Source organism: Bombus fervidus, chromosome 11 (assembly GCF_041682495.2).
Source record: "Bombus fervidus isolate BK054 chromosome 11, iyBomFerv1, whole genome shotgun sequence".
NCBI classification, from domain to species: Eukaryota; Metazoa; Arthropoda; class Insecta; order Hymenoptera; family Apidae; genus Bombus; species Bombus fervidus.
In genome coordinates this window covers 8,341,001-8,356,282 of record NC_091527.1, presented here as the reverse complement: position 1 = coordinate 8,356,282, position 15,282 = coordinate 8,341,001, and the positions used below count along the sequence as shown (strand labels likewise).

Sequence of the window (15,282 nt, the reverse complement as noted above, 5' to 3'; positions counted from 1 at the left end):
TAACATTTTCAATATTTTTTGTGGTTGATTATATTTATTACATGAATAAATTCTTTTACTTAGGATACCCCATATTTAACATAATTTTCCATAAAATTGTGCAAAAAAAATAAGATTAATGATTTATAAAATTTATCAAAATGTAACTCTATCGATATGCAAACGTAAAACATCGATACTTAAAGAGAAATGGTGATCAATGCAAATTGACTATTATTCCATGTGAGCAAAAATCAACAGCTTCAAAACGAAAACAGGTTATGATGTTACATTCTCAGAAAAAACAAGTAATTAGACAAATGTTATACAAAATTAACCAAATACTTTTGAAGAAAAAATTAAAACATTGAGATATTCTTAAATAGAAATTTTTAATACATAAATTCTGTTACACTTTTTACATGTACATAGTTTAGGTTACTATACAATTTTCGAAATTTCGGAACAATTTATAAGTCAGAAAGACACAAGTGGATTGCATAATTTTTATACCTGATTTCGTGTTATATAGTGAGGTTTTATTGAGGAAAAAAGGAGTTTAACTTAACGCAAAGTATGTAATTTCATTCTTGTAAAGGTTACAAATATTTACATAATTATTGTATTACAATCAACAAATCTTTTTACCATTGTCTCATTCCAGATTTATCATTTATAAAACTAAACAGAAAAATTTAAGTATTTGACAAATTTTTAATTGATAATGTTTTTATCAAGAAGATTGCTAAAAGGTGCAGCTCTTGGAATAATTGGATTGGGAACGCTAGCTTCCTTAAGAGCAAATGAATATGATTTGGGAGCTATAGGTATTGTACGATTGGGACGTGCTGCAATTACTGTCTTTATAATTGGGAGGCATTACAGAAACGAATTGTATGGTAGTAATTTAGATCCAAATAGTCAGGAATATCTTGACTTAAAATCAAAAGTACATAAATATGGAGCACAGAAACTCTTAGAACTTTGCTGTGCTAACAAAGGTGTTTATATAAAAGTAGGTCAACATATCGGCGCACTAGATTATTTATTGCCATCAGAATATGTTAATACAATGAGGGTATTACATAGTTCAGCACCACAGTCATCTTTTAAAGATATACTTACTGTTATTAAAGAAGATTTCAAGAAAGATCCATACGAAATATTTGAAAGTATTGATCCTGAACCATTAGGCACTGCTAGTTTAGCACAAGTTCATAAAGCTATATTAAAAAATGGTGATATTGTTGCTGTTAAAATTCAACATCGATCAGTTAAAACTAACTCCTATGTAGATATAAAAACTATGTCAACCTTAGTAAAATTAACATCATTAGTTTTCCCTGATTTTAAATTTGATTGGCTTGTTGATGAAACTAAGAAGAATATTCCTCGAGAGTTGGACTTCACTCAAGAGGGAAGAAATGCAGAAAAAATTAAAAATATATTTTCACATTATCATTGGTTAAAAATACCAAAAATACATTGGGAAATTTCTTCACCACGAGTTCTAGCAATGGAATTTTTAGAAGGAGGACAAATTAATGATTTAAAATACATCCAAACCAGTAATTTAAATCCATATGAAGTTAGCAGTAAATTAGGTCGACTTTATAGCCACATGATATTTATTGTTGGTTTTGTACATTCAGACCCACATCCTGGTAACGTTTTAGTCAGAAAGAAAAATAATGAAGCAGAAATTATACTTCTAGACCATGGATTGTATGCAAACCTCTCAAATGAATTTCGATGGGAATATTCTAAACTTTGGTTAGCAATATTTGATGGCAATAAAGCTGCAATGCAAACGCATTGTGCTAATTTAGGTGTTGCAGATTTGTATGGGTTATTAGCTTGTATGGTATCAGGACGATCTTGGAATACAATTATAACTGGTGTTCAGAAAACCAAATATGATATACAGGAAAAAGAGGAATTTCAAAAAGAAATACCAAATTTATTACCACAAATTAGCACTGTACTAGACAAAGTGAATAGGCAAATGTTATTAATCCTTAAAACAAATGATCTTATGCGTTGTATCGAATATTCTCTCAACACAGAATCAAGAATGTCAGGAATGCTGGAAATGTCAAAATGTTGCATACAATCTGTATATGGAGAGAAACTGAAAACCTGCACGAATGTATGGGAAAAATGGAAAGTTTCTATATCTCAACAATGGGCACTCTTTAAATTATCATTATATTATATATACTTGGGAGCATTAAATTTCAATATACAAAATTCTGTTAACTCATTTATGAAAAACGAATTTTATACTTTTTAACATTGATTTTGTTATAGGAAAAATTTGCTATGTACAATGTAACATTTCTTTAAATACGTTATGATTTGATTAATTTAAACAAATAATTTAAAAAAGTATGTAAGTATTTCTTTATAATATTTTTTTTTCACTTTTCCATTTTTCACATTTCACATTTTTATAAAAGTAAAAAATAATTTATGATAAATAAGAACAATATTCATATTAAACAAGTATGTATATTTTAATAATTGCGCAAATTTATTGTGCCATATCTTGATTGTCGAATAGTCAAAGTTATCCCAATTAAAGAATAATATTAAATATTTATTACAAATATGTATGTATATACATATTATATACAAACATACATTTTTATTTTATTGTTATAATTTATCATATTTACGTATATTTTGCATGAGATGCGAAAACTTGTATATTTTGTTTCTCCTTCATTAGCGGAATAGAAGAAATAAATTATATCTGATCGATTATTGTATTTAATAATAAAATATGACAATAAATACGTTTGATCATGAATCATGTTTTTAATGTATTGATAAGTTCCCAACATTACCTGTCGTTAACTAAACCATATATATATATGGTTTATATATATATATTAAATTCATGGCTTCAAAAATGTTGAGAAATTTCACGTGTTTATTTAAGATGTATTCTTAACTTAATTACGTTACAGAGGTAATTTGTCATTAAAACAAATCAATTTTACGAAGTATAATATTTATTAAAAGTATAGAAATTCATTAATTTATATCTATATATAACAACAAATTAATATCTTTTATTCATTAACTTTCTACAAAAATTAGTTTAAATGTGAAGATTTATTGTTTTTGATAATCTGCTGCAATTTCATTATACTCTATCTTTGATCACGATATAAAAATAGAATTAACATGTAACTGCAACTGACTAAACCATTTCTGAGAAAATTAAATGTGAACTTAAAATATATACATGTGTATACTTATGTACCTAACTATATACATATGCGTATATGTATCTCATGCGTCATTCATTAGTTACGATTCAAGAATGCTTCATTAAAACAAAGAATACACATCTTTATTTTATATCTATTAAATAAATTGTATCAATTAAGAGAAAAATGAAATGAGATAATTATTAATGTTATGGAATATGGTAAAAGATTTTGAAATTTTTCAATTTTTAAGAATTTTTGGATTTAACGAAAGTAATTTTTATTTTTGTATCGTGAAATAAGACGTAGAATGGAAAGTATCTTATTACACTCATTGAGTATAATGCGTAATAGCGTAAAAGTTATTCCTGACAGTGTTGCCATGTATTGCAATTTCTATAATGTCAAATATTATTATATCAACGTTTTTGTATTTATAATGTCGCAATTTTATTTCATACTAGTGTTTCAAAAAAATAATTATAAGTCAATAGATCTTGTTCATATATTTGATTTGAATGTAATTTAATAAATTTTAACAAGATTTATGTTCCATATATACATTTATTTAGTTACTATTCCCTGCTTATTTCATACGAATTTCATAGTCTACAGCCTACTTTATTTATTATGTGTGTAACTTAAAATCATTGGAATAATGATTTTTGATTTATAAATGATACATTAGATTTTCATTCTTTCTAGTACATCAACATAAATGTACGTCCTAAATAATATGTGAAGAGATTTGAGGTTAGGTTGGAAATATCTGCACCGGAAATGACGCATGCAAAATGACGCACGCGATTGGTTAGAAATTAACCGCAGAACATCTTTGTAGGCTATTGATTATTTCCTGTAAATGAGGAATTATAATATAATGCACAAAGTATATAAAATTTTGCATTAAAATTGTCGCAAATAATTTAAAAAATTAAGTGGATTAAAGTATTTTTCAAAAATTATAATAATGTAAGATTAATGTAAGATTTTATAAGGAACTATTTTCTATCGTTCGCGCGCAAGACCACTACATAACGACAAGCTTGGGGGTATATAAAGCCGCCATTAGACGCGCAACGTAGGCACTTCCTGAGTCATCTGCAAGCGGAGAGGATCGTATTATGCTCGACAGTTTCAAATATTTTGTGTGTTGTGTGAACCTGTTCTATTCTGTTCTACAACAAACACGAGCCAGATACAGGTTGGTGTACTTATTATTTATTCAATAATTAGGTGAAATAGTTGAGGAAGCTATAAGAAAACGTGAATATCGTATCAGTCGATATTTCATGTTAACCCATTTCTCAAGAAAAGTATCATCGATACTGTGTTAACCTCGAAAAAGAGGACATTTGTATTTCTGCAAGAAAACTACGAAGCCGTCATCATGACAAATTCTAAGAAGAGAGTTCAAGATATTGACGTCAAGCCAAGTTATACTGAACGATTAGTAACTTGGATCAGCAGAGTCCGCTGTAAAAAATTAAGGTGTCGGCGATATCGCAGACGCGATTTACGGATTGAAGCAATGCTGACGTCTACTATCTTCAAAGCTGAAGACGAATTACGCATCAAGCAATTATCTAGAGCTTTAAAATGGCAGCAACTTAAAAAACAATTATTGAAGAATGCAAATTATATAAATTATGAACGCTACGATGATGAAGACACGTCTGAGCAGAACAGTCCCTGGAAAGAGCCTGAATTGTGTCCTGAATTGAGCAGTTTAGACAATTTCATGTCTAAGTTGTCAGAAGTAAAAGTACCATTACAACGCTGAAGTAATGGGAAAAATGCAAGCAACCAGGTTATGAAGACCTAGAAGCTTATGTGACCACTTTGACAAGAGGATAATTTCTCGCAACGTTATCCACCAAATCCATAAAGATTTCAACAACAACTATATGGGATCTCGAGCGATTATGGAGCACCGTGTATTACGTCGGTGCTGCAGGAATAGAAATCGCATTATTATCCTGATGTATATCTGGATATTTTTTACTTGCAGTCTCACCGTTTGAGATGACATTGGGACAGGCGGAGGGAGGGAGTTGGTGTTCTCAACGATGCTGAAGCGTACCACACGATTGGGGACCCCATGTTCTCTAATCTCTGCACCTTTCATTGGTTTGGTTTGTAAACTGTATCGGGACCAATGCATTGCCCTTTACAATTTTTTGTAGTAATATAATTTTGTAGTATTAATGAGCGTTCGAAATATATTTGAAGAATGTTTGATTCGATATTTTTTATTTTCAAAAGTATGGCAATTTACATAAAACATTATGTACTTTGTATGTCTTAGAGTTTAAAGAAAATTTGTATTGCATGTTAATTTATAGATTTAATAGTACCTTTTCAAATATTCGCTCCATTATTCTGAACGTCAAGATTTTGTATACTTGCTTAATTAATTAACAGTTTTGTAGAAATAAAGTTTTTGAATAAATAAAAGGAAATTAATAAAATTTGGAAAATGTCTATAATTTTTCTGTCCAGCATACTACACATAACAAAATTCTGTCGCAGGCAAGAGATCCGCACATGTGTCCAGGCTGTTGGCCGTCATCGGCGACATTATTTGGCCTGTCTGTGTATGAGATAAGGAGTGACGAGAGAGGATTGGTATGGGATAAACAAAGGGGGAAATTATTTGTTTTTAGCAAATCGTGCATGAAGTGTTCTGGCCGACGATGAGTTGCACCATGATCACATTGTACATAAACGTCTCATCACTCCGTGCTTCCGTATCTTGAACATCCAAGCATCAACTAATTCCAAAATCGTCTGACGCGCGATACACATAGGCTTATTGTGACAAACTACAGCAAATTATAGCAAGTCTTATTTGGTGAGCTCTAATCCCTTTTGTTCGTTACCTGTGCAAATGTATTTTCTCAGGTCCAGGAAAGTTTTTTCAACGCTTGTACCACCAAGTTGTATGTGAGTTACTCTGGCTTATCAATATGCCTTGTTCAAAGTTGAGAGCTGAATAATGTCACAGCTCTCTATCTTCCCATTTGAATTATGATAATAGGAGCTTTTTGAGGTATGGAGTAAATTGAATGCATCTTTGTTGAATCTAGATGATCCAGAATGGCGAATTATTGCAAGTAGCACAACTAATCAAAATAATAGACATGCACATATATATGAAATATGTTTAATATGGATAGGAAATTACTTTGAAATTTGACAGGCATTGCAATAAATATGTCGGTTCAGAAGTCATATTACTAGATGCTTATTTTCACAGATTTCAATATTTTCTTCACTTATCCATTGATTGATCTTAGAACAAATGAAGAACTTCACATGTTATTAGATTAACAAATAAAATGTATTGTTCCGGACAAATGGTATGCAGAGGAGTAATGGAAATAAAAGACTGGTTTATATTACAGTTCAAGTGACGCGAGAAACTGCAATAATATTTATACAAATTGCGCATTAATGGATACTGTGAAAAATCTTTTACATACTGATAGTAGGAAAGCAGTGATGGAAAATGAAGCAACGTATTTTAAAATTGAATCCCTAAGTATAGCATGTAGATAATATTTTGAGTGTTGATGGAGGACAAAATTATGCACATTCTTTTTTCAATTCCAAGGAAATACATCATCGATGAGTCGGTTATCAAAACATGATGGAAATAGCTCATCGTTAATTGAACAAGTTTGATATAATTACACAAGCTAAAGATTTATCTTGAAATTTGTTTGAAGAAATCTACTTTTACTTATACATGATGTCAAGTGTGGTATTAAGTATCATGCTTTTATAACTATTGTTTTAAATATTTTTGTGTTGAAATATTGTCGTTTGGGTGTCTGTTTTGTACTGCAGGAGTACCCGAAATAATTGTACTCGTCGTGTACAGCTAAACAACTACAGGCAGTTGATTCTATACCTGGAACGCGTTGGATTCGTGTTTACATGGTACGTTGATTAGAATGATTTAGAGGTGGGTTACTGGGGGTGTGAGTAATTATGTTTCAGCCAGGCTTGGATAGAGAACGCGTTTAATCAACGGTTAAAGGTCCGCTTAAAGTACACATGCTCTGGTAGTTCCTAATTGGATCGTTATAGATGTCGTCGTATATTTTCTACTAAATCAGTTTTTGGGAGACATTGATTAAGATGAAAAAGGTCATATTTTTAAAGAGAGAGAGAGAGGTGGTATGTTTTGGATAAAGGTAACAATTTTATATGAAGGATGATTATTGTAAACATTGAATATAATTAGGGAAAATTGAGAAACTGGTGCAACTTGTATTATGAGCTGCAGACCTGGTGCAGTGTCTATCTCTTATCACTTTAATACAACGGATGAGACATTTGTATGTCATTTTTTGATAATGGAAAACGTATGTTTTGCATTCAATAACAGGAAATGGTTCTGCAATTTCAGTAACTCAAAGTACTTGCAGTATAATGATAAGCATAATACCACCATATAAATTTGCATTTCATCCAGCTACTGAAGGAAATACTTGTTTGACAATGGAACAGATCATTGTTAAGAAAGGAAGAAACGAGCAGATTGTGTATCTATAATCTATTCTAAATTAAGATCATCGTTTCACGTTTAATATTTTAGATCTGCAAGAGATGATTCACATTTCATTGTGATGACTGTATACATTGAAGCTATATTTGTCCTTGCTATTTTTTGTTATTTGTGAAAATATGTAGGATGTATAATGGACAAATATAGGGAGGATACAAATGGTTTTAACTCTTCTGCAGAAGGAGAAAGAAAAATAAAGGGTGATAAGGAAATGGGTATACCACACAAATAATTTCAATATAAAGTCATTTGAAGCATGGTAATGAGCATGGTAGTGTTAAATTCTTAGAAATATGTAATACCCAAATATGAAATTTGTATTATTTAAATGTTTCAATATGTTGGGTATTTCTGGGTCGACACTTATAATTTTTGCTTTAGGAAATTGAAGGAAATTACATTTATGACATGAATTTTATAATAAGCCTCCTGCTCTATGGGAAAGCCATATTGTGAAAGGCATCTAAATATGTATGTATTGTTTAAATATTATTGCTTTTATTACATTCACAAAAAAAGAAATAATATGATATTAATAATCTAACCCCAATGCGTCATAAAATGTTCAAATGTGTTGCGTCAAAATTTTTATGACAATTTTTATATTTATAAAAGTTTTGTCTTATGTTTTAATTACATAAGTACATGATAGATGTAACAAATTTTTGTTCCATCAGTTTTCCGGCAGGTAAAAATCAAAATATAATCATTAAAGTCAAATGTTTTTCAGATTCAAAATTGCAAATTTAATATAATTATTTTACGGATTCATTACGCACATAAAATTCGCTCGTAATTGCATTTGCATGCAATCTATTGATACAAAAATATTCCAAATATATAGACTAATAGTAGTAAATATAAGCACAATATATATTTTATTACAAAGTAAGGGTATTCAGATTGAAGGACAAATTACACGTGAATGTGAAAAAAACAATTAGTAAGTGTTCTTTGAATTGTGGAAATTATAAATATATTTCAGAAAATAATATCAAACGATCCAGAAAAGCATTTTCCAAATGGAAGGACAAAATGAATTACTATTTTACCTTCATTAACATTTCGATCAACGTTTTTCATGGATAGATAAATGCGAAAATAATTTAGTATGTATTATTTTCAATTGAACGTTCAACAAATTTGTATATTGTGAAAATTTATGCATGTATGACAATTAGACTATTTAGAACTGTTATGTTTCAAAGTAATCTCAGTGCCAACGAAATTGGTTTATTGAAACTATATATGAATGTGAGTCCCTTACATTATGCTTCATTTTTTTTTTTAAACATACTAAATCTTATAAAAAGAACCAGATTACAAGTTCATTTGTATGAACATCGAAATACGAAGTAAAACAAATATGGTATGTTGTAATCTTCACTATTTCGTCTAATTTGATGTCTTGGTTGTATGCAATTCCATGCACTATTGGATGAAATAGCTTTCTGTTTTTTCTAACGAAGAAGAATAAAATTATTTTAATATGAACGAAGAAATGACTGAAACAGATTTGAAATCAATAACTTAATCACAATCATCTATGCGTTACAACAATTGAAGATTTTGGATATGAAGATATACAACAGAAGTAAAGTAAGAATCGTTTAACAATATATTTTTCCAATTAGAAAGAAAAAAATGCGTTACAACAATTGAAAATTTTGGATATGAAGATATACAACAGAAGTAAAGTAAGAATCGTTTAACAATATATTTTTCCAATTAGAAAGAAAAAAAATGAATCAATAATACATTTTTTAATTTCAGATTTATATAATATGCTTCAGATATACATTTTCGGAATATACTTGCTATATACTTACCATTAGTAAAATGTAAATATTTTTGTAGAAAAGAGTATAAAATTCAACATGATTTCTTTCATGGCAAACAGAAAATTGTAACATTTATTGCCAAAATTTTGCATAAATTGCATTTTTTTAATGCGAAATATCATTCATAAATAGCAAGATAAATTTGGCATATGGAAAAGAATTGGTATTAGAATGCAACTTTCAAAGATTATCTATTACTTGGACAGTATAAGAGATAACTATATATAGACTAGAGGAACATCACAGAAGAAAAGGAAATATTTAATATTGTGTTCATTCAAGGATCAAATGTCAATGATTGTAACAAATAATTGGGATAACAACTTAATGTCTGGAAAATGTGGGAACATTGTAATGTATCATAGTGTATATTCATGAAATTTCAAAATTGTTATCTCGATTTCGTAAAATTTGAAAAAGGCCAGCTATTAATGTGAGATCTAAAGAAAACCAACAACGCAGTACTAATCTAAAAAGGCTACCAACGTGGGACTTCGTGTTATCCAGAGGAGGCTACCAACGTGGGATTTCGTGCTATCCAGAGGAGGCTACCAACGTGGGACTTCGTGCTATCCAGAGGAGGCTACCAACGTCGGACTTCGTGCTATCCAGAGGAGGCTACCAACGTCGGACTTCGTGCTATCCAGAGGAGACTACCAACGTCGGACTTCGTGCTATCCAGAGGAGGCTACCAACGTCGGACTTCGTGCTATCCAGAGGAGGCTACCAACGTCGAACTTCGTGCTATCCAGAGGAGATTACCAACGTCGGACTTCGTGCTATCCAGAGGAGGCTACCAACGTCGGACTTCGTGCTATCCAGAGGAGGCTACCAACGTCGGACTTCGTGCTATCCAGAAGAGGCTACCAACGTCGGACTTCGTGCTATCCAGAGGAGGCTACCAACGTGGGACTTTCGTGCTATCCAGAGGAGGCTACCAACGTGGGACTTTCGTGCTATCCAGAGGAGGCTACCAACGTGGGACTTTCGTGCTATCCAGAGGAGGCTACCAACGTGGGACTTCGTGCTATCCAGAGGAGGCTACCAACGTCGAACTTCGTGCTATCCAGAGGAGATTACCAACGTCGGACTTCGTGCTATCCAGAGGAGGCTACCAACGTCGGACTTCGTGCTATCCAGAGGAGGCTACCAACGTCGGACTTCGTGCTATCCAGAAGAGGCTACCAACGTCGGACTTCGTGCTATCCAGAGGAGGCTACCAACGTGGGACTTTCGTGCTATCCAGAGGAGGCTACCAACGTGGGACTTTCGTGCTATCCAGAGGAGGCTACCAACGTGGGACTTTCGTGCTATCCAGAGGAGGCTACCAACGTGGGACTTTCGTGCTATCCAGAGGAGGCTACCAACGTGGGACTTCGTGCTATCTAGAGGAGGATGTCAACGTGGGATTTTGTAGGACCACTCGGAGACTACCGACGCGGGACTTTGTAGGACAAATAGGAAGCTACCGACGTAAGACTTCGTGGAGTTCAAAGGAGGTTATAAGTGCAGGAATTTGTGAAGATACAGTAAGATGTATTGGCGTCAGACACATAAATATACTTTGTGCGACTCACGAACATTTAATTCAGCACAATATGTATACATATAAACAAAATAGCAAACCAACAGAATCATGTCACTATAAAGGGTACCGATACCAATTTTTTACAATTCAGCAAAGCAAGCAAATAAGAAAGGTCCCTATATAAATCATCAGTTTCTCTTACTGCTGACCACGATAACAATCAGTAAGAAGGTCATAGAAAATCATACATATTAAATATTAAGAAGTGTAAGATTTAAGCTGTATGAAAACAAAAGCTGTGTGATTACATGATAATAACGTTACTAATAAAGAAAGTGAACTATTGAAGTACTAATTTTATAACTCTAATAGTTTAAAAATGCTCACAGATTGTACATGTCTAATAAATTTTTAAGGATTGCCGTATGTTTTAAAAATATCTGAAACTTGACTTCGATCATAAAATTTAAGAATTGTTAGTAGTATCGCTAGTTGTTAGTAATTAGTATTATTAGTTAGTAGTAAAATAATTTTATAAAAATAAGATGTATTATATGTATTAATAATAATAATTAAGTAATACTAATAGTGCTGTTGATTATTAAGCCAAAATAGTATTTTAATTTTGTATAATTTATGCATTAAGCAGAAATAAAAATATTAAAATAAATTGACTGTTTATTATTATTTATTATACCAATACAATTCAATAAAAATTAAAGTTTCAATCTCTTTATATCCTCGGGACGAAAATCTATCCTCATAGAAGCAATACGTCGAACTTCAGCAGGTGTTAATCTCCATGCTATTGCATCTGCACCACAATAATCTGCTAGTTCTTCTACTTTTTCAACGCTTAATATGGTAGCTATTTGCGTTAATCGTGCAAATTTATCACGTACAGACCATGAGGTAACAGCGGCTAAGTAACTTGCTAATGACCTTACTTCTTTATCAAGTATAAGACCTCCCGCCTAAAAAATTATTGATTATTAGGAAATAAATATTAAAATTAAAATAAGATCATAAAATATACATACTCTATTAAAAGTAGACTTTAATACAACTTTTTCTAAACGAGCTGTTACTTCAGCAGTAAGAAGACCAATTAAAGCATCATAATTAGATGCTGTTAAACTTCCCTTAAAACTTTGAAGTAAACCTTCTAAATTCATAATTAAAGTTTGTACGAAAGGTTCTTCTGTTTCATATCTTAATAAGTCATCCTATGGATATTAACGAATCGTTACGAGTTTTTTATTTCGTTAACTCATTTTAATCATTTCTTATGATTATATACTTTGTTTACCTCGTTTATATGATGATCCACTGATAAAAATGCATCGACCCAAGGTGTGACTCTCGGTTTGACAGCGCTTACTCGTAACTGTTCTAGACCATAATCATTAACCGCTCGTAAAATCGACATAACACCTTTTAAGCCGGATAAACAACTGTCAATTTTACCTCTTTCTTTACTTTGCATATTGGGAAACGTCGCATCTATTTCTGTATTAAGACTTTTACATAGCGTTTCAACATATTCGATACTTACGTCGGTGTTATTTAGATAGGCCTATGAATGAAATACATAAAACAAATTAACCTATAAAATATGCAAGACCTGTAAATTTTGTACTTAATACTACCAAAAACATTAGACGGGCGAGCTCCGTATCTGAAGTTTGTAGACGACCATGTTGTATACTTGTTTGAAGAGCACTGTAAGCTTGTGCCAAATCCAAGTATCCTGCTGGATAACCTTGTCGCAATCGATTTCGCAATCTGTTTGCAAATTCTCCTTCTAATATTCCACAAGCCATATTAACTACAGCACAGACACCGTCTATACTCCAACTTGACATAGAACGCCTACACACGAAAATTTTGTATTTTATTTGTACTTGAATTAAACATAAATTATAAAATTTTGTCAATACCTAATACATTTCTGTACTATAAAGAAAACATCATCAACCATACTAGATGTTTGTTGATCTTGATCTAAGGTATCCATTCCTAGTGCTTTATTTACACTTTCTTCGAGGAAATATCTTTCTAAAGCAAGATAAGCACCTAAAAGTTCTTGCATACCATGTGCTAAATCAGAATTGTTGATAATATTTTCGAATTCATTTATTAGATCTTTGTATTGTGCATCATTTGTTACACTAATTTCTACATCATTCTGGAATAAAAATGTTATAATTTTATAAAACTTTGAAGTATTTAAAGATATTCACGTATGTAAGAGTATTTAAAACACATTTAACTTACTTTAACCCTTCTTTTTAAGAATCTTATGTATAATTCTGCACGTGAATGCATTATAGTAATTTCTCCCAATAACAAGTCAAACTCTTTGGGATCTGCTCTTTCAGAACTTGGTTTACGAACATGATCATTTACAATTTGTACTTTCTTAGATATTGATCGGTGTTTCATAAATTCTGCAATAATCTTTTTAACTTGTCTATTTAAAACATAAATTTTATATTTTTGAAAGTACATACAATTTCCCTATATACACTATAAATATAAATACATGTAATATACCTGTCACATTCCTTTTGCAAAATAGAAATTGTCGTTAATAATCTTCCAGGACCATAATATGTTTCGATTATTGGTTGGTGTATCTCTACAATACGAGCAATTCCTTCAAATAGTAATGTCATAGTGTCAGAAAAAATAACTGACGCCCTTTTATCATTACTTTTTATTTCTAAAGCTGCTTTTAAATTTTTTTGAGCTGTTTCTTGCAACTAATGTTAGAAATACACAGTTATATAAAGTTTATAGTGTTTAAAAAATCATATAATATAATATAATATAATATATTACCTTTGTGCATAAATAACTACAAAACTTTTTAAGGCCTTCGGTATGCATCTCTAATAAAGGAAATATTTTGAAAAATCTTTCAACAGATGCAAGATCTTCTAATTTTACTGCTTCATCAAATTTATGTGTAACCACAGTTCTGAGTTGTAATGCAGCTTGTTGTAATGTAATTAGAGAACAACTGACACTAGTGTGATCCATCAAAATGTCTTCAGCTGTTCTTTCTAATAATTGTTGATCCATTGATAAATAACGATAAACATGTGCTGCACCCTGTTCATAATCTTCATTACACAATGCCATAGCTACTCCTTCACTACATAGTTGTAAATCAAGAATGTCATTAACACGTCTTTGACATTCGTATACTCTGCTCTATAATGTAACAATAAGTAATTAAACTTGATGCATTATATGATAAACAACTTAATAATGAAATTATTATCAATAGTGTAGTCAATATTGCAGCTCAACTTACTCTTGCTAAATCCAATTGTCTTACTTTGGCACTTACATTTTCTGCTAGTTCATTAGTACGTCTAATCATATTACAGAACTTTTCTCCTTCTGTCCGTATTATAACAATATTAGGTAATACCTTACTTATACTTTGGAGCTTTGCTTCTACATGACATTGTTTTGAAAGTATATTTTCTAAACTTTTTTCTATCTTAACCTGTAATTAAGTAATTACTCTTTAAATACACCTGATTTTTAAAAATCCAAATGAAAGAATCAAATTTGGAAAGAAGATATGATGAAACCTCATCTTCTGATAATTTATTAAGTATATGTGTCAAATTGTCTTGATTTGGAGATAAATCCATGATACACATTATACTAGTGCAGAATACGAGATTTACATTACACCTAGAATAGTTTAAAATTCAACAATTTTATTAAGCCGTGAAATTCATCATACTAAATAATAACATAAGGGAAAGCTGATTCAACCGTGTGTGTGTGTGTGTGTGTGTGTGTGTGTGTATATGGTTAGAAATTTATAATCTATCGGTTTCAAAAAACATTTTATGACATATATGATGAATAATTGCAAAATTCAATAATGGCGGAATCTTTAAATTTACTTTATTTTGTAATTGGATAATTTTTATGATTATATTAACGAATAAAAGTTACATATTTTTAATAGTTATTTGTGTTTTGTATTTCTTGAGTTATTTATTCATAGGTATATATTTTATTGTTTTCAATGATACATATAATAAATATGAAAAACTAATAATAGCAGTATTCAAATTTTGGTTGAGCTAGAAAATTGCATCTTTATAATGG

General features: G+C 30.9%; 3 protein-coding genes across 6 annotated transcripts; 2 read left to right on the top strand and 1 right to left on the bottom strand.

Annotated features, from left to right (window-relative positions):
• The first annotated feature begins 50 nt into the window (after positions 1-50).
• Adck1 (aarF domain containing kinase 1) lies at positions 51-2,742 on the top strand. Its single transcript, XM_072012378.1, has 2 exons — positions 51-553; positions 644-2,742. Exon 2 carries the CDS (start codon positions 704-706, stop codon positions 2,270-2,272), a length of 1,569 nt encoding a protein of 522 aa, XP_071868479.1. The 5' UTR covers positions 51-553; positions 644-703; the 3' UTR covers positions 2,273-2,742.
• Positions 2,743-4,407: 1,665 nt separating this feature from the next.
• Positions 4,408-10,120, top strand: LOC141445851 (uncharacterized). Of its 4 annotated transcripts, XR_012453397.1 has the most exons (4): positions 4,408-8,044; positions 8,155-8,244; positions 8,462-9,372; positions 9,547-10,120. XR_012453397.1 is itself a non-coding variant. In XM_074111968.1 (1 exon), the coding sequence occupies exon 1, from the start codon at positions 4,588-4,590 to the stop codon at positions 4,978-4,980; it is 393 nt and encodes a 130-aa protein (XP_073968069.1). In that variant the 5' UTR covers positions 4,408-4,587; the 3' UTR covers positions 4,981-8,247. The 4 variants fall into 4 exon arrangements, 1 of the variants encoding a protein (XP_073968069.1); XR_012453396.1 differs by having other exon boundaries at positions 4,408-8,244; XR_012453395.1 differs by lacking the exons at positions 8,462-9,372; positions 9,547-10,120 and having other exon boundaries at positions 4,408-5,332; positions 5,730-8,247.
• Positions 10,121-11,816: 1,696 nt separating this feature from the next.
• On the bottom strand, positions 11,817-14,906 carry Cog4 (conserved oligomeric Golgi complex subunit 4). The gene is made up of 10 exons (XM_072013097.1): positions 14,751-14,906; positions 14,465-14,662; positions 13,987-14,361; positions 13,699-13,907; positions 13,420-13,615; positions 13,083-13,330; positions 12,792-13,014; positions 12,452-12,718; positions 12,183-12,368; positions 11,817-12,116 (listed from the first exon to the last, which is right to left on the bottom strand). Exons 1-10 carry the CDS (start codon positions 14,820-14,822, stop codon positions 11,859-11,861), a joined length of 2,232 nt encoding a protein of 743 aa, XP_071869198.1. The 5' UTR covers positions 14,823-14,906; the 3' UTR covers positions 11,817-11,858.
• Between the last annotated feature and the right edge of the window lie 376 nt (positions 14,907-15,282).

Excerpts from the sequence above, each read along its gene's own strand:
- Cog4 (XM_072013097.1), bottom strand. The coding sequence starts at position 14,822 with ATGTGTATCATGGATTTATCTCCAAATCAAGACAATTTGACACATATA. Across the intron at positions 13,616-13,698 it reads TTGCAAAAGGAATGTGACAG|ACAAGTTAAAAAGATTATTG; the intron begins GTATATTACATG and ends TGTTTTAAATAG. Across the intron at positions 13,015-13,082 it reads ATAGTACAGAAATGTATTAG|GCGTTCTATGTCAAGTTGGA; the intron begins GTATTGACAAAA and ends TTTCGTGTGTAG.
- LOC141445851 (XM_074111968.1), top strand. The coding sequence starts at position 4,588 with ATGACAAATTCTAAGAAGAGAGTTCAAGATATTGACGTCAAGCCAAGT.
- Adck1 (XM_072012378.1), top strand. The coding sequence starts at position 704 with ATGTTTTTATCAAGAAGATTGCTAAAAGGTGCAGCTCTTGGAATAATT.